At 42.1% G+C, this 25,200-nt stretch overlaps 1 protein-coding gene across 2 annotated transcripts in view; it reads right to left on the reverse strand.

Annotated features, from left to right (window-relative positions):
* The window catches only part of gabra2 (gamma-aminobutyric acid type A receptor subunit alpha2), a 197,428-nt gene that overhangs the window by 78,027 nt on the left and 94,201 nt on the right, over window positions 1-25,200 (reverse strand). For both annotated transcript variants that reach the window (XM_033028049.1, XM_033028039.1), the window contains exon 4: window positions 21,326-21,393. In XM_033028049.1, coding sequence (XP_032883940.1) covers window positions 21,326-21,393 — 68 coding nt within the window. The remainder of the gene's footprint in view (window positions 1-21,325; window positions 21,394-25,200) is intronic.

A 25,200-nucleotide genomic window follows, 5' to 3' on the forward strand; every position in this document is an offset into this window, starting at 1 on the left:
ACCATTCACAAGGATCATCGCAGATACCTGAAATTTACCTGGATGGGGCAGCTATGGCAGTTTAAAGCGTTACCCAATGAATTCACATCAGCCCAAGATTATTCACCAGGATACTAAAACCAGCTCTGGCAATATTCAGAAGACAAAAACATATTGTCATGGCATATCTTGATGATATCTTAAATAATAGGCAAGACCATGGAATTGACTATGTTAGCTGTATCAGCTACCAAACAGTTATTCGAAACCCTGGGATTGTCTTACATCCAGATAAATCTAAGTTGAAGCCATCCACAATCATGGACTACTTGGGCTTCACAATTAATTCAGTCTACGTGACTGTAACATTGCCAAGAGACAAAACAGTTGAATTGGCACAACCATGTAACAATTTAATGATTCGGACCTTTGCACTGTCAAAACTTACAAAGAGCAAAGGTACAGGCACCAAAACGACATACAGGTCATTATGATCATGTCATAAAGTTACCCACTGAAGCAATATCAGAACTACAGTGGTGGGCAAAAAAAAATGTTTGGCATAGTTTCAGCCCTATTATCATCACTAACCCTACGTTAGTTATCCAAACAGATGCCAGTGCTCAAGGCTGGGGAGCAACTAACTCTATATCCAGCACAAGTAGTAGATGGACTAACCCAGAGTCATCATTACCACTTACACTGGGCATTAATTATCTAGAGATGTTGGGTGACTTTTATGGTTTAAAAGCATATGCACAAATATGCATCACTTGCATGTACGGTTACAAATAGATAATACTATGGTGGTGGCCCACATTAACCATATAGGCGGCATAAAATCGGTATCATGCGACAAGTTGGTCAACACAATTTGGCAATGGTGTGTCGAAAGACATATTTGGCTATCAGCAACTTACCTGCCAGGTAAGCTAAATACAGTGGCAGACACCAGGTCACGTAAATTTAATGACAACATCGAATGGATGTTAAACCCCAAAAAATGTGCAAAAGTTATCAAGCAATATGGCACGCCAGATATCGATTTATTTGCATCAAGGCTAAATCACCAGGTACCTATGTATGTCGCTTGGGAACCAGTCCCTGAGGCAGCAGCGGTAGATGCGTTCGCGCTGGATTGGGGAAATTCTTCTTCTATGCATTTCCTCCCTTCTGCCTCATCAGTTGGGGACTACGCACAATACAAATGGACTCTGCTTCAGGTATTTTGATAGTACCCGACTGGCCTACGCAGCCATGGTTCCCTTTACTCCATGACATGGTTGTTGAAACTCTGATGGTATTCCCCAGTGACCCAGAGTTATTAACACCCAGTGTCGGGCACAAGCCACCCATGCCATGAACAAATCAAACTCCTGGGTTGCAGATTCTGCACAAACCACTTCTGGGACTGGGATTATCAGAACAAACCGTCGACACCATGTCAGCATCCCTCCAAACATCCACTAAAAAACAGCACTTGTCCAGCATCAAAAAATGGGAGAAGTACTGCTTGGATACAGGGACCACCTACTCAACCGCTACAGTTACCAACGTACTGGAATTCCTGGCGAACCTTCACCACGATGAAGGACTCAGCTACAGAGCCATCAACACAGCTAGAAGTGCCCTGCCTGTCTATTTAAAACCAGCTCCAGGACAACAGGCCATGGGGTCCCACCCGCTGGTGGTCAAACTAATGAAGGGTATTTACAACTCTAACCCCCTAGACAAAGGTACACCCATATATGGGATGTCAGTGTGGTCCTGACATACCTCAGGGGATGGCCACCAGCCAGATCCCTCAACCTGGAACAATCTATGCTCAAAACACTCATGTTGATGGCACTTGTATCTGCACAGAGGGTCCAGTCACTACACCTATTGCGGCTGGACAGCATGCTCACAGCTCCAGACCAGGTCTCGGTCGTTATCCAGGGACTGATCAAACAGAGCAGACCAGGAACACCTAATCCAGTCGTGGAATTACCCTCCAGAACCACGGTTATGTGCCATGACCCACCTACTATCCTACATAGACACAACCAAAAATATTCGAGGGAGATGAAAAGCCTTGTGGGTCAGTCATAAAAAACCTTATGGTCGGGTGACGAGCCAAACCATTGCGAGATGGCTCAAGCAGGTGCTAAAAGCTGCTGGGATAAACATTAACATGTACAAATTTTATTCCACCAGGGCAGCATCCACGTCGACGGCTAAAAGAATGGACGTGCCTATAGACCACATCCTGACTACAGCAGGATGGTGGGGGGAAAGACTGTTCAGAAATTTTATAATAAGCCGTTGGCAAAACCTGTTTTATTTGCAGAAAAGATTTTACAGACTGCAAATATTTAATTTAAGCCCAGGGGAGCAATTTAATTTCTTTGTTGTTATTGTTAAAAAATGCCATTGTGTTTTTTCTACAAACAGTTTCATTGGTTGATTACTATAACACACTTCCTCCCTCAAGGACTTCGGCAGTGCGTGAAGTAATACCTGTTACACGGTTTGAAATCACAGAGCTTTGAAGTCTTCACGTAGTCACTCATGTGACTCCGAAGTAAAATAGTAAGATTAAACGAGAACTTACCAGTTTGAATTTTGATCTGTATTTTATGAGGAGTTACGATGAGGGATTACGTGCCCTCCGCTCCCACCCTCAATAATATGGGTCAAACTGATAAACTGATGTCTCCTTTTCTTTAATATGTTTACTTCAATAACTGTGTCTATCTGTGATTCCACACCGCTGATTTGAAGTAGGCCGCGCATGCGTGCTGAGCGGGCTCTTCACGTAATCCCTCATTGTAACTCCTCATAAAATACAGATCAAACTTCAAACTGGTAAGTTCTCGTTTAATCTTACTATTTTGGTTGTTCTCGCTTAGTTACCTCATATTGTGTTCTATCTTTACTTAATTTACTACAAACTGATTAAATTTCAATACTCCTTTTGTAAGGAGGCCGGCATGATGTGGCTATAAAAACTGAAGTACAAAAAAAATGCCGGATGATTGAAGGCACTGAGTTTAAATAAGCTGTTGCTATTGCCGAACAGGCAAAGTACTTTCAATATTTTGTTTCTATTTCTGATTCTGCAGTGCTTTGATTTTGCATTTAAAAACGTTACTGGCAAGCAGCATAGTTTTGTACTGACCATTCATGATGAATGGACACCTATCTCTAAAATTACCAACAAGGACAAAAGTAATGAAACAAATCAGAGCCACAAATTTCAAAAGTCAGATTAACTTTATTTTGTCCACAAAATGGAATTGTAATTGTCAGCATGGAAGAGATTAATCACACTGTTGCAGAGTCTTTATTCACTGGTCAAAAGATGTGATCACCCCCAATCACATTTTCTTAACTCTTTCCAGCATTTATTAATGTTGTTTTTATCATTATTTAAAAATAAGCATGAACAAAAGTGGATATAATGCTGATTCTCTGGGATATATATTTTCTTCTAACTGAATAATAAAAAGTGAAACCAATTAATTGTTTAATCATCAATAAATATTCTACACCTGCTATTATAAATCTGCTTACACCCCCTGGCTAACTTGGCCCACACGCCTCTACTATAAAAATCTTTCCTGATAATTGATATATGTTCACATATTGATGCATTCATTTTATTCCATTCACCCAGATCAGTCGTAAAAGTTAGAAAAAAAGAGAATTGATGCAAATTGCAACAAATTTGTAAAGAAAGAGGGGAAACTGGTAAAAAGTGAAGAGTGAACCACGATATTCACCATCTGCTGAGGACAAGAAATCTGGCATTTTTAACTGACAAATGAGAATCATACAAGGAACTCAGGTACAACTTCCTGTGGGCCATCACAAGTGCAAAGATACAATTCCAACCGAAGCTGATTCTGCAATGCTTTGATTTCGCATTTATAAAGTTTACCAGCAAGCAGCATAAATTAGTACTGAACATTCATGATGAATGAATGTTACAGACGGACATTCAACAACTGGGCTTACACCCTGCAAGGCAAAACAGGGTAGCATAAGCGTTAACGATCCATCACTTCTGGGGGAACTTAAAGTCCTTCATGCACATTTTGAATGAGAGAACAATGAAAATCCTACACAAGCCCCCACATCCTCTAACAACACTATGATCTCAGTTTCTAAGGTTGGCACCAGAGCATACTTCAAAAGGGTAAATTCATTCAAAGCAACCAGCCCAAATGGTGTTCCTGGCCAATTGCAAATGACCTATACAGACCAACTGGTGCATTCAAGGACAACAACCTCAATTCCACCTCTCAATTCTGGGGTTCCCACCTGTTTCAAAAGGCTGTCATAGATGCAGGAGTAGGCCATTCGGCCCTTCAAGCCAGCATTGCCCTTCAATGTGATCACGGCTGATCATCCACAATCAGTACCTCGATCCTGCCTTCTTCCCATACCCCTTGATTCCGCTAGCCCTAAGAGCTCTGTCTAACTCTCTTTTGAATGCATCCAGTGAATCGCCCTCCACTGCCTTCTGAGGCAGAGAATTCCACAAATTAACAACGTTTTTCCTCATCCAAAACTGCACACAATATTCCAGATGTGGTTTCACCAGGATCCTGTACAACTGCAGAAGTGCCTCTTTGCTCCTATACTCAACTCTTCTTGTTATGAAGGCCAACATGCCATTATCTTTCTTCACTGCCTGTTGTACCTGCAAGTTTACTTTCGATGATTGATGCACTCCAAGAAGAGTATGGCGCCCGACTCAATGACTACCGTTCGGCAACACTTACATGCACCGTAATGAAGTGCTTTGAGAAATTGATTATGGTGCAACTTAAGGCCCCAAATGACTTGAATCTGCTTCAATTTGACCAGAGCCACAAATGGTTGACAGCAGAGGCTATCTCAGTGGTTCTCAACTGTGCTCTGAACCACCTAGATAACAAGAACACATATGTCAGGTCACTGCTCATCAATAACAATTCAGACTATCATCCTCTCCAAACACATCAACAAGCTCCAAGACCTTTGCCTCTCTACCTCTATTGCAATAGAATCTTTGATAGGCGTATCACCAGTCCTCAAACAATATGATTGGTAATGACCTCTCCTCCTCACCAACTATCAAAATAGGTGCACGACAAGGCTGAATGTTTGCTCCCCACTCTATTCTCTATAGCCCTGACACTGTGGCTAAGCACTGTGGCTAAGCACTCTATAATGATTTATAGAGTCATCTATAAATTAATCAATGATACCACTGTTGTTGGCCGAATCATAGCGGTCAACGTCCAGGAAAGAGATAGAACACCTGGCAGAGTGCTGCCACAACAAGCTCGCAGCCAACATTAGCAAAACCACAAAGCTAATTGTTGACTTTGGAAAGGGGAAGTCGGGAGATTAAGTGCCAATTTTCATTGATGGATCAGCAGTGGAGAGTGAAAACAACGTAATTAAAAGCTGCCAGAGGAAGTAGTTGAAGCAGGGACTATCCCAACATTTAAGAAGCAGTTAGATAGGTACATGGATAGGACAGGTTTGGAGAGATATGGACCAAATGCTAGCAGGTGGGACTAGTGTCACTGGGACATGTTGGCTGGTGTGGGCAAGTTGGGCTGAAGGGCCTGTTTCCACACTCTATAACTTTGAGAGATGGGCTGTCAAAAGCATTCTGACTAGTTGCATCATGGCCTTGTATGGTAATTCCAACACACAGGAGTGCATGAGGCTGCAGTGGTGGACCCAGGCTAGTCCATCACATGCACAGCCCTCCCACCATTGAAAGCGTCTGGACATTGCACTTGCCTTAGAAGGTGACATTGAAATGGATTCAAGTCGTATTTGGGGCTTAAGTTGCACCATAACATCTAAAAGCACTTCATTACAGTGGATGTAAGTGCAACCGAAAGGTAGTTATTGAGGCAGGCACCATACTCTTCTTGGGGACCATAACCAACTTCTCAAAGCACTTCATTACGGTAGTCATTGAGGCAGGCACCATACTCTTCTGGTGCACCAGTGTGATCGATAGCATTTTGAACCAGGTGGGAACTCCAAAATTGAGAGGTGGAATTGAGAGGCGGGTGTTGTTCTTGAGTGTGTTAGAAGGTGGCATCCATCATCAAGGATCACCACCATCCGCTTCTCACTGCTTCTATTGGGCAGGAGATACAGAAGCCTGAAATCCCAAACCATTAGTTTCAGGTATAACCACGTTCCTACAATTATCAAATTCGGGAAAGAACCCTCACAAACTTAATACTAACTAATCAACAGAACACGAGGGTCTACTTCTCGTACTATCATCGACTTGTTCTCCAATTGTGTTTTGCACTAAAACCTTATTTTTGCGCAGCTTTTTTTCTACTGTCATGTAGAATTGGTGTGTAATTTATGTACACTTTATGTTTTTGTGCATTGTCTGAGTCTATATACCTGTGGTGTTGCTGTAGGAAGAGGACCTCACCATATTTGTGCATGTAACAATAACCTTAACTTGACTTGATCGTGTCCATTCAAAAAGTATCTTAAATGCCACCATGGTATTTGGCTCAGCCACCACCTCCGGCAACGTGTTCCAGGCACTCACCACCCTGTGTGTAAAAACTCCATTGGGCAGGAGATACAGAAGCCTGAAAAAGGTTCTGACACTCTTTCCTATCTACGCCATTGTGCTTTTGAATACTTCGATCAGATGTCCCCGCACCCTCCAGTGCTCCAGAGAAACTAATCCAAGTCTGTCCAACTTCTTCCTGCTGCTGAAAACCCCTATTCCAGACATCATTCTGGTAAACCTCCTCTGTGCCCTTTTCATAATGAACAAATGGGCCTAGAAGTTCTTGTGTGTCTTCTGACTATGTTCTACTTACAAATGATAATATTTTATGCAAACCAGGAAGTTAAGAACAATGCAGGAACCGAAAGATTGAAAGTCTAACTAAGAAATAATTTAAATATTTATATTTCAAAGGTGCTTTATTTGTCACATGTGCAACTACACAGTGAAATTCTTTTTGCATATTTACACATACAGGCACTGATATGTTTTGGTGACATTTCCAAAGTCCAATTTACCCGTGCGCTCGGTCTACTGGAACAGTTCAAGATCCAGACCAGATCGTCACAAGAACTGATGTCCCTCTCCTCGCCTGGTCATCTTTGTGTCCCGAGACATCTCTTGCAGCTGACTTTGAAGGAGCTGGAGACATTACCCCAGCTCATTCTCCTACTGGCCCTTCATCATCGTGTCCGACGTCTCCAGTGGCTCCCTTCCGGTACCGCGGTCCACTGAGCCGTTGGGTCCTCTGGGCGGGTTCCCGGTTCCGCAGTGCACGGAGTTTCCGTGTCTTCCGGACAGGTTCCTGGTTCTGCAGCAATGGCACCTTGGGAAGGCCTCTTGCATGCAACACTTTGCCTATGTTTGCCCCCTCAGTGTGAAAATAAAACAGACTGGTGTCTTTTATCTCAAGTGAACTGATATACATAGGGACACAAGTTCCAAGAGTTATTCAAATTTAGGTTAGATCCCTATATGCAGGACCTATGTCACATCTGGGTGCTGGACCTTATGGTGAACACATTGGCCACAGAGCAGGTCTGGATTAGATTTATCTGAATACTGGCCAAACAAACAGGGATAATTGATCTGCAGTTCCTTCCTACCCAGGGATAATTTATGAAGGCTTGTGTAGACTGAGCTGTAAAACTTCCATTTAATACTGTCTAATTCCAAGCACTACCAACTCAGTGCAGCTCTTCCACATACTGCTAAATACCAGGATCACAGTTCCAACTGATTTGTCACACATCATTGCCCTGTTACATTCATCGGCATTAATAAATGTCAGATAAAACACTAGCAACAAAAGAATATGTATAATTATTCAGTCATCTAGAGTCACTGACACTATTATAACATTTTACACAGCACAAAGATATCTATTGTAAGACAAAATACTCTCCAATTCATCATGGGCAACCTCATTTGGGGTTTATTAATAATATATTACAGATTTTATAAATGGCACTCACATCCACCTAAAAAATGTCCTCTAATTGCATGGTCTATTTGGTCAATCTTATATACTAATGCTGCAAAATGCTATTTGCCCTTTATTAGCATGTTGCTAATAGCCCCTCCTGCTCTTCTAACATTTTGTGTATCTCTGGCCAAGTCTACTTCATTCTTTAATGATGGGTTCGCCTCCAAACCAGAAATATCAGATCCCCAGTGCAACCTACAACATAATAAGTATGAAGAATGGTCCCCACCCAAAACGCTGTCTATCCATCCCTTCCACAGATGCAGCCTGACCCGCTGAGCTACTCAAGATTTCAGCATCTGCAGTTCCTTCTGTCTTGACATAATGCTAAGGGTGTCTTGCAACCTGTATTGAATCCCTCACTACAAAGCAATTGGGCATCCACCACTTGAAGCCACATCTGAAATCCAAACCACATTTCTCCATTCTCATCGGAATCATCACATCCATCCAACAGTAAAGAATAAACATAAAAGCAGGAAATACTGCAGCCGGAAGAGGCAAAATGTCCACAACTAAAAACTAATTGACACTGAGCAGTGATGAAGATATGTATGGAGACCAGGATAGCAGAGATGTCAATACCAGTAATTGGTCTCTGCTACACTTAAAATTCAAAGAGACATATAGTCCCTTCAATCCAACTTCTTGCCGATCAAGATGCTACATGTAATCTAATCCCATTTGCCCATGTTTGGCCAATAGTCCTTAAGTTCTTGTCCACATTTATTTTAAATGTTGTTATCGTGACTGCCTCAACTACCTCCTCTGGCTGTTCATTACATATGCCCACCACCCCCTGTGTGGAAAAGTCATCCCTCAGGTTCCTCTTAAATCTTTCCCCTCTGACCTTAAACTTATTCCTCCAGCTCTTGATTTCTCTACTCTGGCTGTGGCGTTTTGGACCAATTGCAGACGGGACAGGGATGATTGGCTGATGCCAGTGTATAGGGAGTTGCAGTTGTCAAGGCGGGAAAAGATGAATGCGTGGATGATTTTTTTCAAGGACGTCAAATTTGAGGAATGATTTAACTTCAGCTATTGTACGAACCTGGAAGAATCCAGCTTTTACCACAGAGTTGACTTGCTTGTCAAACTTTAATACGGAGTCAAATATCACATCAAGGTTTTTGACGTGCGGTTTGATGAAGGAGGTTAGGCTTCCAAGACTGCCTGTTATCATTTTGATGGAGTCGGAGGGGCCGAGTTGGATGACCTCAGACTTGCTCTCGTTAAGTTGGAGAAAGTTCTGGGTCATCCAACATTTTATGTCCTCGAGGCAGTGCATGAGGCTGATTAAATTGGACCAGTTGTGGGTTTCAGGGGGAGATAGAGCTGTGTGTCATCTGCATAAGAGTGGAAAGAAATCCCGTGCCTTTGAATGACTTGGCCAAGGGGGAGCATGTACAGAGAGAAGAGAATGGGGCCAAGGATGGAGCCTTGTGGCGAGCTGGGGAAGAGAAAGAATTGCCTATGTTGGTAGAGAAACTCCTATTTTTGAAGTACGAAACAAACCAGTTCAGGGCAGTGCCATCAATACCAACCCCGTACCGGAGACGGTCAATTAGGATTTAGTGGTCCACTGTATCAAACGCTGCGCTGAGGTCGAGAAGGAGCAGGATTGCACAGTCGCCGGAGTCAATGGCGAGAAGTACATCATTGTGTACCTTCAACAAGGCAGACTCTGTGCTGTCGTGGGCCCTGAAACCTGATTGGAAAGTTTCCAGGATGGAATTTTACTTGATTTTGAATTACCTGTACATGATCTCTATCCACCCATTCCCTGCATATCCATGTGTGTATCCAAAAGCTTCTTAGATGTCCCTATTGTCTCTACCATCTCATCTGGCAGCTCCTTCCTGGCACCCACTCTTCTGCAAATTGCAAATTAGGCTGTGACAATAAAGCTGACCCATTGTATTATTCTTGTCTGGGAACCATGGACATTAGTTTGCAAGATAAATAAAAACAATTTGAATGGATCCAATGTGACTTGATGGACACTGATTGGGAGCTGAATTGGTTGGAGAGCCGTACAGGGAGGGAGGGTCTTGATATGATATCCTGAATTATTCCAAATGCTCCTGAAAACTTGCAAGAAGGAAAGAGAGAGGGGCCACATAGTAGGGCTACCCGTCACAAATCATAGAAACGTACAGCGCTAGGAATGTGCCCTTTCCACCCACCACATCCATGGCCTATCATAACATATAACATATAACAATTACAGCACGGAAACAGGCCATCTCGACCCTTCTAGTCCGTGCCGAACACGTATTCTCCCCTAGTCCCATACACCTGCGTTCAGACCATAACCCTCCATTCCTTTCCCGTCCATATAACTATCCAATTTATTTTTAAATGATAAAAACGAACCTGCCTCCACCACCTTCATTGGAAGCTCATTCCACACAGCCACCACTCTCTGGGTAAAGAAGTTCCCCCTCATGTTACCCCTAAACTTCTGTCCCTTAATTCTCAAGTCATGTCCCCTTGTTTGAATCTTCCCTACTCTCAGTGGGAAAAGCTTATCCACGTCAACTCTGTCTATCCCTCTCATCATTTTAAAGGCCTCTATCAAGTGCCCCCTTAACCTTCTGCGCTCCAAAGAATAAAGCCCTAACTTGTTCAACCTTTCTCTGTAACTTAGTTGCTGAAACCCAGGCAACATTCTAGTAAATCTCCTCTGTACGCTCTCTATTTTGTTGACATCCTTCCTATAATTAGGCGACCAAAATTGTACACCATACTCCAAAATTGGCCTCACCAATGCCTTGTACAATTTTAACATTACATCCCAACTTCTATACTCAATTCTATCACATTGTCTTCAATGCTAATTCCATTTGCCTGCATTCGGCAAGTGTCCCTTTAAGATTTCCCTAACCTAGTATCTGTTCAGATGCGTTTAAGCCCCTGTCCCACTTTTTCGGTCACTGCAGGCGACTAGGCTGTCGCCACATAGTCGCAGGATGTTGCCTGTATGGTCGTGAGTAGTCTCCTCAAGTTGCCTAAAGAATTGTAACGTTTTTCTGGTCGCCACTGGATTTTGAACGCCGCTTGACGTAGCTTGTCTTCTCCTGTCGTAGGTGTTGTCATAGGTTGTCGCCAGGATGACGCAGGTTGTTGCCAGGTGATGTTGGTTGTCGCCGGGTGCTGACTTTGGTGAATACCATTGGCGACTGCCTACGTCAACCTGCGACAGATACCGGCGACTGAATTGTCTTCAGTTGGCTTCAGTTGTCGCCGACAGGGTAGTTGCTTGTCGAGGCTTGTCGCGGGTAGATGTAGGTTGGTTGTCGTAGGTTGTCGTCTGTGTGGTCGTAAGTTGTCATAGGTGTGGTCGTAGGTGGACGTCCTAATTGTCGCCGGTTGTTGGTAGCTTGCCGTAGCTTGATGTCGACTAGGTGGTAGGTTGTTGTAACTTGTCGTAGACATTGTCTGAGGTCATCCTACTCGGTCCCTCCGACTCCATCAAAATGATAACAGGCAGTCTTGGAAGCCTAACCTCCTTAGTCAACCCGCACATCAAAAATCTTGGTGTGATATTTGACTCTGTATTAAAGTTTGACAAGCAAGTCAACTCTGTGGTAGAAGCTGGTTTCTTCCAGCTTCGTACAATAGCTAAAATTAAATAATTCCTCAAATTTGACGCCCTTGAAAAAAATCATCCACGCATTCATCTTCTCCCGCCTTGACAACTGCAACTCCCTATACACTGTCATCAGCCAATCATCCCTGTCCCATCTGCAATTGGTCTAAAATGCCGCAGCAAGACTTCTGACGGGTACCCGTAAAAGGGACCATATCACCCCGATCCTGGCCTCTCTTCACTGGCTCCCAGTATGGTATAGAATCAACTTCAAGCTCCTCTTATTCATTGACAAAGCCCTTAACGGCTTGCCCCCCACCTATATCAAAAATCTTCTAACCCACCATTCGACCTCCAGGTCCCTCAGGTCGGCCGACTTGGTGCTACTGACTATCCCGCAGTTTAGGTTAAAGCTCAGGTGCAACCGTGCTTTTGCGGTTGCAGTACCTAAAATGTGGAATAGCATCCCGCTCCTCATCGATGCCCCCACCATCGACTCCTTTAAGTCACGACCTATTTCTACTCCCTACCGTTTTTGAGCCCCTCTGAGGGGGCGCTGTAAACAGTTTATGTATGTATTGTTAGGTCTGTCTACCGTTGTATGTATCAAATTAGTACCTGCACTGATGTGAAGCACTTTGGTCAAAATGAGTTGTTTTTAAATGTGCTATACAAATACATTTATTATTATTATTATCGTAGGAGGGGTCCAGTCGCTGCTTTTTCGGCGACCTGCTACAACTATAACAGTCGCCGAAAAAATCGCCTAACTGGGACAGGTCCTTTAATGTAATTGCTTCAACGAGCACCACCACCAGCTCATTACAGATATTCACCACCACCACCATCAGTTTGAAAAATGTGCCTCTCTGATTTATATAAATTAAATTTCACCCCTCTCCACTTTCAACCTTTGTGACAGAGCAGGGAAAAGGATGAGAAGAGTATGAGAAGGGACTACTCTTCTCCTTATCGATGCAGGACTGCAATCCCAGTATACATTTTCCTGTGCTTCTAACTTAGCATCGAATCATTTTGAAATTCAGTAACATTATATGCAATCAATCCGTTGTTAAATTATGCCACTATTTCATCAGTTGTGTGACACATTTATTGAATAATTCACATTTTTTGTAACTATAAATGAAGTTTTATAATGCATTGGAAATGTTTCAGTTGCACACAATATTTTGGCTACAAAAGTATATGAATTGCATTATTATTGAGTGATGTTGGAATTAATCACAGTTGAGGGCGACTGTAATGTTCCAACAGCAGGTAGAGCTAGAAAGTAACAGTGAAATTCCACTCTTTTATCAATAGACTGTAACACTTGGAAATCTAATCCCTTCACTGTTTCCATTGGTTTTGTTCACTAATTCAACATTCCTGTTTGAAACGCAGCACTTGTCTTATGTTTTTCAATTTATTTTGTTGGTTATGAACAATGCAAAACAAATATTAATTCTAATTTTCCACATATCATGCTTCGTTCCTTCCGCTCAACAGAAATGTTGCCGAGCTGGATAATATTTTGAAAATCATAATTTGCCCAAAAACAGTCACCATTTAGGAAAAGATTATCATATTCAATAACCAGCTGGAAGTTGGTTGGAAATATTGCTCAGGTGGTGAAGGAAGTGGAATTGATATTATGTAATCGTAAAAGGTCCCTGCAGCAATATGGTGGCGAGTCTTCCAGCTAAGAGCTGATTTTATTCTAAAATTTCTCGGCCTTCAATTTACAAGGTGAGTAACTCCAAAGAGAATTGAGCTAGGAGCTTAGAACTCTGTACCTCCATCTGTATCTGATGCATCCACTATGCTTGATGAAACTTGCCACTATAAATAAGAAATCAATCTCATCCACAATGGCATAAAAAAAACACCTCTCGGCTGGTAAGAATGCGGTAGAGCCACTTTGCGCTTTCCAGAGAAACAGTGCGGAGTGGAGTCAACAACGTGAAAGTGTATGCGTGCAGTTAATGGGAGAGTGTGGGAAAGGTCACGTTTACAGGGCAGGGGGATGGGAACCAATGCAAGGAGACAGAGGAACATAAAAGGAGGACAAAAGCAAAAGGTAGAAGGGAGATAAGAAAAACTAACCTGAAAGCTTTGTGCCTTAATGTGAGGAGCATTCGTAATAAGGTGGATGAATTGAATGTGCAGTTGGTCATTAAGGAATATGATATAGTTGAAATTACGGAGACATGGCTCCTGGGTGACCAAGGCTGGGAGCTAAACATGCAGGGGTATTCGATATTCAGGAAGTATAGACAGAAAGGAAAAGGAGGTGGGGTTGCATTGCTGGTTAATGAGGAGATTAATGCAATAGCAAGGAGAGACATTAGCTTGGATGCTGTAGAATTGGTATGGGTAGAACTGCAAAATGGCCAAGGGCAGAAAACACTTGTTGGAGTTGTATATAGACCACCAAACAGCAGTAGGGAGGTTCAGGATAGCATCAAGTAGTAAATTAGGGATGTGTGTAGCAAAGGTACAACAGTTATCATGGATGACTTTAATCTACATATAATCTACATACAAATTGGTAGCAACACTGAGGAGGAGGACTTCCTGGAATGTGTACAGGATGGTTTTTTAAACCAATATGTAGAGATCTTGTTATGCAAAGCCCCTTGGGCAACAGTGACCATAATATGGTGGAAATCTGCATTAGGTTGGAAAGTGACACGGTTATTTCAAAGACTATGGTCCTGAACCTAAAGTAAGGAGACTTTGAAGGTATGAGACGGGAATTGGCTAGGATAGACTGGCAAATTATACTTAAAGGGTTAATACTTAAAATCTTAGCAATGGCAAAGATTTAAAGACCGCATGGATGAATTCCCAAAATTGTTCATGTTTGGCGAAAAAATAAAATGGGGAAGGTGGCTCAAACTGTGGCTAACGAGGGAAATTAAGGATAGTGTTAAATCCAAGGAAAAGGCATATAAATTGGTCAGAGGAAGCAGCAATCTGGAGGACTGGGACAAATGTAGAACTCAACAGAGGAGGACAAAGGGGTTAATTAAGAGGGGGAAAACAGTGCATGAAAAAAGCTTGCAGGGAATATAGAAACTGTCTCTAAAAGCTTCTTTCTTCTTTTAAAAACTGGTCACCACCATGAAACCTACTACCTGCCCCCTCGACCCTGTCCCCTCTGCCCTTCTGAAGGATGTCATTACAATAGCCGGTCCCAGCATCCTCGCCATCTTCAACAGTTCTCTGGCCACTGGCCCTGTACCTACCTGCGTCAAGCATGCGGTGGTCTAGCCCCTCTTGAAAAAACCTAACCTCGACCCCAACTTGCCAAGCAACTTAGACCTATTTCAAAACTGCCTTTCTTTTCAAAAGTCCTTGAAAAGGTAATTTTAAGTCAACACATATACACCAAAATACCATCCTGGAAAATTTCCAATCAGGTTTCAGGGCTCACCACAGCACAGAGTCTGCCTTGTTGAAGGTACATAATGACCTACTGCTCATTGTTGACTCCGGCGATTGTGCAATCCTGGTCCTTCTTGACCTCAGTGCAGCATTTGATACAGTCGACCACTCCATTCTAATTGACCGTCTCCGGTACGGGGTTGGTGTTGATGGCACTGCCCTGAGCTGGTTCATCTCCTACCTCAAATGTAGGAGTTTCTCTACTAACATAGGCAACTCTTTCTCCTCCCCAGCTAGTCTCTGCTGTGGGGTTCCACAAGGTTCCATCCTTGGCCCCATTCTCTTCTCCCTGTATATGCTCCCCTTAGGCCAAGTCATTCAAAGGCACGGCATTTCCTTCCATTGCTACGCAGACGATACACAACTCTATCTCCCCCTGAAGCCCAACAACCGATCAAATCTACTTAACCTTATCTATTGCCTCAAGTATGTCGACTGCTGGATGGCCCAGAACCTCCTCCAACTAAACGAAAGTAAGTCTGAGGTCATCCTATTCGGCCCCTCGGACTCAATCAAAATGACAGCAGGCAGCCTTGGAAGCCTTACCCCATTACTCAAACCTCATGTCAAAAACCTTGGCGTGATATTTGACTCAGCATTGAAATTTGACAAACAAGTCAATGCCGTGGTAAAAGCTAGCTTCTTCCAGCTTCGGACGATAGCTAAAATAAAACAATTCCTCCAGTTTGACGACCTGGAAAAGATCATCCACACATTTATCTCCTCCTACCTCGATAACTGCAACTCCCTTTACACTGGCATCAGCCAATCTTCCCTGTCCCGCCTGCAACTGGTCCAAAACGCCGCAGCAAGACTCCAGACGGGCACCCGAAAAAGGGACCACATCACCCCGATTCTGGCCTCTGGCTCCCTGTGCGGTTCCGAATAAATGTCAAGATCCTTCTTTATGTTTACAAAACTCTTAACGGGCTTGCCCCCACCTACATCAAAAGTTTGCTTACCCACCACACCACCTCCAGGTTCCTCAGATCGGCCGACTTGGGGTTACTGAACATCCCATGGTCTAGGCATAAGCTCAGGGGCGACTGCGCCTTTGCGGTTGCAGCTCCTAGACTGTGGAACAGCATCCCCCTTCCCATCAGAACTGCCCCCTCCATCGACTCTTTTAAGTCGAGACTTAAAACTCATCTTTACTCTCAAGCCTTTCTTGACGTCCTCTGAGGGAGGGCTATATGTATGTATTTATGTATGTACTATGAACCACTGTTGTATAACGTTAGTACTTCCACCAATGTAAAGCACTTTGGTCAACAAGAGTTGTTTCTTTAAATATGCTATAGAAACAAAAGTGACTTGACTTTAGATATGTAAAAACTTAGTGAAGCCAAATGTAGGTCCCTTACAATTAGAGACAGGTGAATTTATAATGAGAAACAAGGTAATGGCAGAACAGTTAAACGAGTACTTAGGTTCTGTCTTCACTAAGGAAGACACAAACAATCTCCCAGAAATACTAGGGGACCGAGGATCTAGTGGGAGGGAGGAACTGAAGGGAACGCACATTAGTCAGGAAAATGGCGTTAGGTAAACTGTTGGGACTGAAGGCAGATAAATCCACAGGGCCTGATGGTCTGCATCCCAGAGTACTCAAGGAGGTGTCCTTAGAAATTGTGCATGCATTGGTGATCATTTTCCAATGTTCTCTCAACTCTGGGTCAGTTCCGGCGGACTGGAGGGTAGCCAATGTAACCCCATTTTTTAAGAAAGAAGGGGATGGGGAATGGGGAAGAAAGAAAATGGGGAATTATAGACCAGTAAGCCTTACATCGGTAGTGGGGAAGATGCTTGAGTCGATTATTAAAGATGTTATAGCAGCTCATTTGGAAAGCAATGACAGGATCGGTCAAAGTCAGCATGGATTTATGAAGGGGAAATCATGCTTCACTCATCTTCTGGAATTCTTTGAGGATGTAACAAGTAGAATAGATAAGGGAGAGCCAGTGGACGTGGTGTATCTGGACAATCAAAACGCCTTTGACAACGTCCCACACAAAAGATTAGTGAGCAAAATTAGAGCACATGGTATTGGGGGTAGGGTATTGACATGGATAAAGAACTGGTTGGCAGGAAGTGAAACGTAGGAATTAACAGTCCTTTTCAGAATGGCAGGCAGTGATTAGTGGGGTGCCGCAAGGCTCGGTCCTGGGACCCCAGTTATTTACAATATATATTAACAATTCAGACGAGGGAAATGCGACATCTCCAAGTTTACGGATGACACAAAGCTGGGTGACAGTGTGTCCTGCGATGAGGATGCTATGAGGCTGCAGAGTGACTTGGATAGGGTAGGTGAGTGGGAAGATGCATAACAGATACAGTATAATGTGGATAAATGTGAGGTTATCCACTTTGGTGACAAGAACAGGAATGCAGATTATTATCTTAATGGTGTTCAAAAGGGAACTGCAGATGCTGGAATATCGAAGGTACACAAAATTGCTGGGGAAACTCAGCGGGTGCAGCAGCATCTATGGAGCGAAGGAAATAGGTGATGTTTCGGGCCGAAACCCTTCTTCAGACTGAAGGGTTTCGTCCCGAAACGTCACCTATTTCCTTCGCTCCATAGATGCTGCTGCACCCGCTGAGTTTCCCCAGCAATTTTGTGTACCATTATCTTAATGGTGTTGGATTTGGAAAAGGGAAGGTGCAACTTGTACATCTGTCACTGAAAGTAAGCATGCAGGTACAGCAGGCAGTGAAGAAAGCTAATGTTGGCCTTAATTGCAAGAAGATTTGAGTTTAGGAGTAAGGAGGTCCTACTGCAGTTGTACAGGGACCTGGTGAGCCCGCACCTGGAGTATTATGTGCAATTTTGGTCTCCTAATTTGAGAAAGGACATTATTGCTATTGAGGGAATGCAGCGTAGGTTCACCAGTTTAATTCCTGGGAGGGCGGGACTGACCAATGATGAAAGAATGGGTCAACTGTGCTTGTATTCACTGGAATGTAGAAGGATGAGAGGGAGTCTTACAGAAATATATCCAATTCTTAAATGATTGGACAGGCTAGATGCAGGAAAAAATGTCCCGATGTTGGCGGTATCCAGAACCAGGGTTTACAGTTTAAGAATAAGGGGTAGGCCATTTAGGACCAAGATGAGGAAAAACTTCTTCACCCAGAGAGTTGTGAATCTGTGGAATTCTCTGCCACAGAAGGCAGTGGAGGCCAATTCACTGGATGTTTTCAAGAGAGAGTTAGCTCTCGGGGCTTAAGGATTCAAGGTATATGGGTAAAAAGCAGGAACAGGGTGCTGATTTTAGATTATCAGCCATGATCATATTGATTGGTGGTGCTGGCTCGAAAGGTCGAATAGCCTACTCCTGCACCTATTTTCAATGTTTCTATATCTGGCAGCATTTGTTAGAAAGCAATTATTGAAGCAATTGTTCAAGGTATTGAGAGCCACAACCAACTGCTCAGAACCATTATAGGTCTTGAATGTAATTAAAAAACAAATTGATGAATTACTAGCTGGAGCTCTGAGAATAAAAGTTGAGAGTTTAGTTTAGTTTAGAGATACAGCGTGGAAACAAGCTCTTTGACCCACCGAGTTCACACCGGCCAGCGATCACCCGTACACTAGTTCAAGTCCTACACACTAAACAATTTACAAGAGCCAATTAACCTACAAAGCCGCATGTCTTTAGAATGTGGGAGGAAACCGGAGCACCCGGAGAAAACCCACGTGGTCATAGGGAGAATGTACAAAATCCGTGCAGACAGCACCCGTAGTCAGGATCAAACCCAGGTCTCTGGTTCTATAAGTTCCTTAAAGAGACCCGGACCATCAAAGAAACAGTCCACGCCACGTGGGAGAGTCAAGAGAATTTAACAGCTAAAAGGGCAGAATTTCAGGATGGTCATGCGATGAAGAAGCAGATGATAAATTAAAGGAGGATTAACCTATTTGATCCTTTGAGCCTTGTCTGTTATTCATCAAGATCATGGCTCATCCATTGCTTTGGCACTACTCCCCGACAACCTCTGCATATCTCATTGATTTCATTAGTCTCTGGAAATATATGAAACGCCTGCTTTGACTGAATCAGCGACTAACCGTTTCACAGTTGGTAATTCCAAAGATTCACCACTCTCTGAGTGAAAACTTTCCTTGACATTTCAGTTAGCCTTCAGTTCTAAAATGTGCAGCAAACATAATCAAAGATGTCCCTCCCTGGTCATTCCTTCTTCTCCTTGCTCCTATCCGTCAGAAGGTCTAGAACGTTGAGAGCACGCATCACCAGCTTCCCCTCTGATATCAGGTTTCTGAATTGCCCTTCCATATGCTACTGTCTCATTCACCTCTACCCATTGCTGACATTGGACGTTGGCTGAGGAATTGATGTGTTGCATTGCTGAGAACTACATTCTGCATTCTATATCTTCCCTTTTGCTCCATTGACTGTACTTAAGTTTGACTTGATTGTGCTGATGTATAAGTATATCTGATCTGTTTAGATAGCATGCAAAACAAAGCTTTTCACTCCAGTTAGGTACACATGACCATAATAGACTAAACATTAGCATGCTGCAATTTCTGGCAACTTTATAAGCCTCTTTCTTGGATTTAATACCATCTTTAATTACTCCTGGACCCCAAATGCTGAGGTTTTTAAAATAGTGAGCTTGTGGCAGGTTCTGTCAATAGACGTCTCATTTACTTAGACTTTCCAACTATAGTGAGAGAGTGCTTGTATGACATTGCTGTGTCAGGTAATGCATGCAAGGATGTGGACAATAATGGTGGCAGGGAGAATATGACATGTTTAAGTTTCCAATTTAAACAAAAAGTTAATGAAGCAGGCATGGGGAAAATAGAAATTCTGGAGTGAGATAGAATGACATGGACCAACACTGCTGGCAATCACATGATCTCTGCCAAACAGAATAAAACCCAAGGACAATCTGGCATCAGGATTTACGATACCAGGAGCACAAGGCAGAGTTTTCAGACCCCGTAGTCAGTGATGGGAGGTAGGAGGGGTTACAATGGTTGGAATTTGGGTTATCGGGTGGCACCTTCACGCGGCAGCCTCGCCACTAGTGTGTCCATCCTTTCATCCTTTTTGGTATTTTAAAAGGTTCGCCAGCATTGAATCTCCGTCCAGCTCGGCCTGTGGAGTTCGGGAGCCACGGTCTCCGGTAGGACGCGGCCGATTCAGAAACTCCAAGCCGCTGAGAGTGTTCTCCCATTCCGACGTCGTCCCGGCGAGAGGGCCTCAAACATCGGGCCGTCCGTAGTGGCGACTGCGGAGGGCTCAAAGGCCCCGACCACGGGTGAACAAAGAGGAAGATGACTGAACTTTATTGCCTTCCCTCACAGTGGGAAATGTTGATTCCACTGTGTGGGGATGTTCATGTTAATTTCTATCGTGTATTGTGTTCTTTCTATTCATGTGGCTGTATGGTAACTCAAATCTCACTGCACCAATTGGTGCTGTGACAATAAATGTAACTTGAACTTGAACTTGATTTGGAGCAGTAAGAACAGGTGGTTACTACTATAGCAGGGGTGATAATTGCACTCTCATGGATAAGGTAATGTTGTGGTTCAGAGTCATAAAGCCATGAAGTCATAGTCATAGTGATATAGTATGGAAACCGGCCCTTCGGCCCAACTCGCCGGCTAACATGTCCCACCTGCCTACGTTTGGTCCATATCCCTCCAAACCTGTCCTATCCATGTAGCTGTCTAACTGTTTCTTAAACGTTGGGATAGTCCCAGCCTCAACTACCTCATCTGGCAGCTTGTTCCATACACCCACCACTCTTTGTGTGAAAAAGTTACCCCTCAGATCCCTATTAAATCTTTTCCCCTTCACCTTAAGCCTATGCCCTCTGGGCCTCGATTCACCAACTCTGGGCAAGAGACTGTGCATCTACCCAATCTATTCCTCTCATGATTTTATACACAGAGGGTGGGTAATATTGGGAAAATTAGATGACAAAGTTATTGAGGGATTGGGAAGCCATCTAGTTTATGGGAGATGGTGGGGGGAATAAAAGAGGTAGGCGCTGTGCCAGTTGCAGAGGAATTGTAATGTCAGAAGAATCATACATTACTGGAGTTTTGTTTCAGATCTGGGGTTGACGAAGCGGGCAAATGGGGAAAACGTGAAAGAGCCATTACTTTGCAAGCCCCACAATTCAGTTTTGCAGTGTGAAGACTATAGAACTATAGTTTCATCCATTGTTATGGGTTACAACCACTGAATAAACAATTAACTTGTCTAAATTTAAAAAAAATTATATTCCTACTTACCATGTCGGTGTCTGAAACTGGTCCAAAGCTGGTTACATAGATGTCAGTCTTCACTTCCGTTATTCTCTCTAATAAAATAAAACAAACACAATGGGTCATTCGATAAATAAATTCTGAACATTCTCCATCTAATCAAGCATTAAGTTATAATGCACAAGTAGACTTTTCAGATTGTATGCTACTGATATTAGCATATCCTGTTTGTTACACAGTTCCTAATTCACATTTCATTCAATGCTAAACTTATGTTTGCTTTGAATTTTCAGCATTAGAAAACATTGAGCAATTAGTTTTTTCCACAGTTATTTTGGAAACATATATTTTACATTGTGCAATGGATAATGGACCCTGGGAAATGAAATTTATTGCAAATGAAGTACTGTTGATAATCTGGAGACATTACTAACTGAGTATCTGGTCAAGGATGTTAGCGCATAATCATTGCAAAATATTGTATTGATGATTATCATTGCATTTAAAACATTTGTGTTCACAATGAATGACTCACCAAAGATTTCAAGATTTCAACAACATTTTTCCAAGTATATATAACCACTAATTACTTGATATTATAAGATTGCATGTAATGACTGAGGTACAATCACATTAATTTACTCATTCTCAATTTGTCAAGAAGGGGTTGGTGTTAGGTCTCTTGAAGGGCATAAGGGTGATAAATTTCCATTGCCAGATAGGATTCAGCCCATGTTATTGTGAGAGTCAAGAAAGTAGACTATGGGCCTTTACTATGATCTTTGTATCTTCTCTAACCATAGGTGAGGAACCAGAGGACTCCAATGTTGCTCCTTTGTTGAAGTGAAATAGGAATAATTCAGGAAATTATGCGCCAGTGAGTTTCCCATTATTGGCAGAGTAGACTTTTAGGTATAGAATGTATTCACATTCGGAAGAGAATGGACCAATTAGGGGTAATCAGTATGGTTTTATACGGGGCAAGGCGTGTCTTGTAAACGTGATTGAGGATTTTGGCAAAGGTGGTTGATTTGAGCAGGGCAGTGGATGTTGTCTACATGGACTTTAGTAAGTTATTTGACAAGTTTTCTCATGTTATTATTAATGTTTAATGTTTTATGTGTCATTCCTAACTGTCACTGTATGTCATGTTGTCACTTGCGGGCTGAGCACCAAGGCAAATTCTTTGTATGTGAATACTTGGTCAATAAACTTATTCATTCATTCATTCATTCATTCAAAAAGGACAATAACAAAGGCTGTCAAAGGATGTAGAAGGATATAGATCAGTTACAGAAATGGGTGGATTTATGGCAGATGGAGCTTAATCCGGGAGAGTGTGTGGGCTAAATGTAAAGGAAAGTATACAGTAAATGATAGAATTCTTAACAGCTTTAATGTATAGAGGTATCTAAAGGTCCAAGAGCATATCTCTCTGAAAGTAGCAATGTAAGTAGATAGAACGATAAAGAAGGTGGTCATAAGGAACTACAGATGCTGGAATCTTGCATAAAACACCAAGTGCTGGAGTAACTTAGCGGGTCTGGCAGAATCTGTGGGTGAAATAGCAAGGCTACAATTTGCCTTGCTATTTTCTCAGACAGAGGAATGGAGCCTTTCTCAGACTGAGTAATGGTGCTGACTCAAAACATTGCCTGTTTATTTCTTCCACAGATACTTCCTGACCCGGTGTATTACTCCACCATTTTGTGCTTTTGGTAAAGAAGGCATATGGTATGGTACGAGTCTGAAGAAGTGTCTCAACTCGAAACATCATCTATTCTTTTTCTCCAGAGATGCTGCCTAACCAGCTGAGTTACTCCAGCATTTTGTGTCTATCTTAGGCATATGGTATGCATTGAGTATAAGAGTTAGAAAACCATGTTGCAGGTTTATAAAACTTTGGTTAGGTTGCATTTGGAGCATTGTATACAGTTCTGGTCTTTGTTACTGGAAAGATGTGTAGACTCTGGAAAAGGTGCAAAACAGATTTACTAGAATCCTGCCGGGATGAGAAAGTATTAACAATAAAGAGGCATTTGACGATCTGAACAAGGAACCCAACTTAAAACGTCACCTATCCTTTTCGTCCAACCTTGCTGCCTGACTCACTGAGTTACTCCAGCACTTTGTGTCTATTGGACAACTTGGGTTGTTTTCTCTGAAGCGTCGAGGCTGAGGGAAGGTCTGAAAGAAGTTTATAAAAATAGGAGAGGCACAGACAGATACTGTAGGTATGCATTCAGAACTTCTCCCGAGGCATAAATGTCAAATACCAGGGGACATAGCTTTAGGGTCAGAGTGGATAATTTAAAAGAGATGTGTGGGGCAGGTTTTAACAGAGAATGACGTGCAAGGAACCAGGGGTGGTGGTGGAATTAGATGTGTTAGTGGTGTTTAAGAGATCTTTTGATTGGCACAGGCAGTTTAATATGGAATCATGGTTGGCACAGACATTGTGAGACAAATGGCTCCAGTGCATATATTCTGTCAAATGGTGTGTTTTGAAAAAGGCATTTGGAAGTGTAAAAAATCTTACTTCCAGTTTATGTTTTTTTTTTTTTTTCCATAACTTATTCATTTTCAGGATCCTGCATCTTCCTAATTCATTGCTTGAGGTCAGTTTTCTGCACTCTTGAGATATTGTAGTACTTTCTACTTTTTGTTTACAGGTTTTTGAAATTGCTTTACATTTTCTTCCCCCTGAAGTGGTGAAAGTGACCTTGATCAGCATTTTCTCCCAAAAAGCCTCTCACAAAATTCCTCCCAATAATTCAATTCCACTCTTTGCATATATCATTGCAACTTTTATGCAACCAAATAGAATATTTCACATGTATGTGCATTCAGAACATATGGTCAGTTTTCATGGCAGCAAATCTAAACTAATGTTTTCCAAAAAATTGTGATTGGTTAAACGAAATGCTTGCTGGTGTGGACATATGGACCACTTTATCAACACAAAAAGCTAGAGTTACTCGGCAGGCATTGGACCACTTTATACACAGGAATAGACATTTGTACTTTGTTTTGTTTTATGCTCACCTTTCATAGGAAAAGATGACTAAATGGAAAATTATATTAGTATTCCTCTTGTACATTATTTTCCTTGAATATTTCTTAATGAATATTTAAAACAATAGGCTCAAATCACATAATGATTTAAAACAAAGTTCTGCTAGTGGAAATGTTCACTCTGTTTTTATCTTCAAAGATACTGCCTAAACTGCAGATATTTCCAACATTTTCTGTTCCTGTTTTTATCCCGAATAACAATTTATCCATCTAGTCAGATATTTTATTTGAAACATATCCATTTGTTATCCTAAGAGCAGTTGAGAAAGTGCCAGTTTGTTATTGTGTAATAGATAAAAATCAATACAGCAGCCAATACAATGTTGCCTACAGATTTTTATTTTGGGTTTCTTTAAATCTCTTCGATATAAAATGTAGTATTACAAATCACTATCAAACATCACTATTGGTTTTCTATTTATCACGGAATTACTTTCCTAAGGGAACATAGTGGTCAATTATTGTACATATTAAAACTAAACAGGTCGATCACTTTCCTTCTGTGCCTTCCAGGCATGTATTAATTACAAGGGATGTACTTTTACGCATTTGTAACACAAAATGGTGAATATTCACGATGTTAAAATAAGAAAGTTCAATTTGTTATTGAAATTTATAACTTTTGTAAAAAATATTTTTGGTGAAGGAGTCATCTCCTTTTAAGAAAAGCTGTACAATAGATACTGTTTTCTTCTGGAGAAGCTCCTAAAGTTAGAGAAGATGAACAAACCATATATGGGTGAAACAAGTGGACCTGAAATACCTGAAATTAATTTACAAATCATTTTCCATGTGCTTGCAAAATATTGGGGTTGGTCAGATGGTTG

Source organism: Amblyraja radiata, chromosome 1 (assembly GCF_010909765.2).
Source record: "Amblyraja radiata isolate CabotCenter1 chromosome 1, sAmbRad1.1.pri, whole genome shotgun sequence".
NCBI lineage: Eukaryota > Metazoa > Chordata > Chondrichthyes > Rajiformes > Rajidae > Amblyraja > Amblyraja radiata.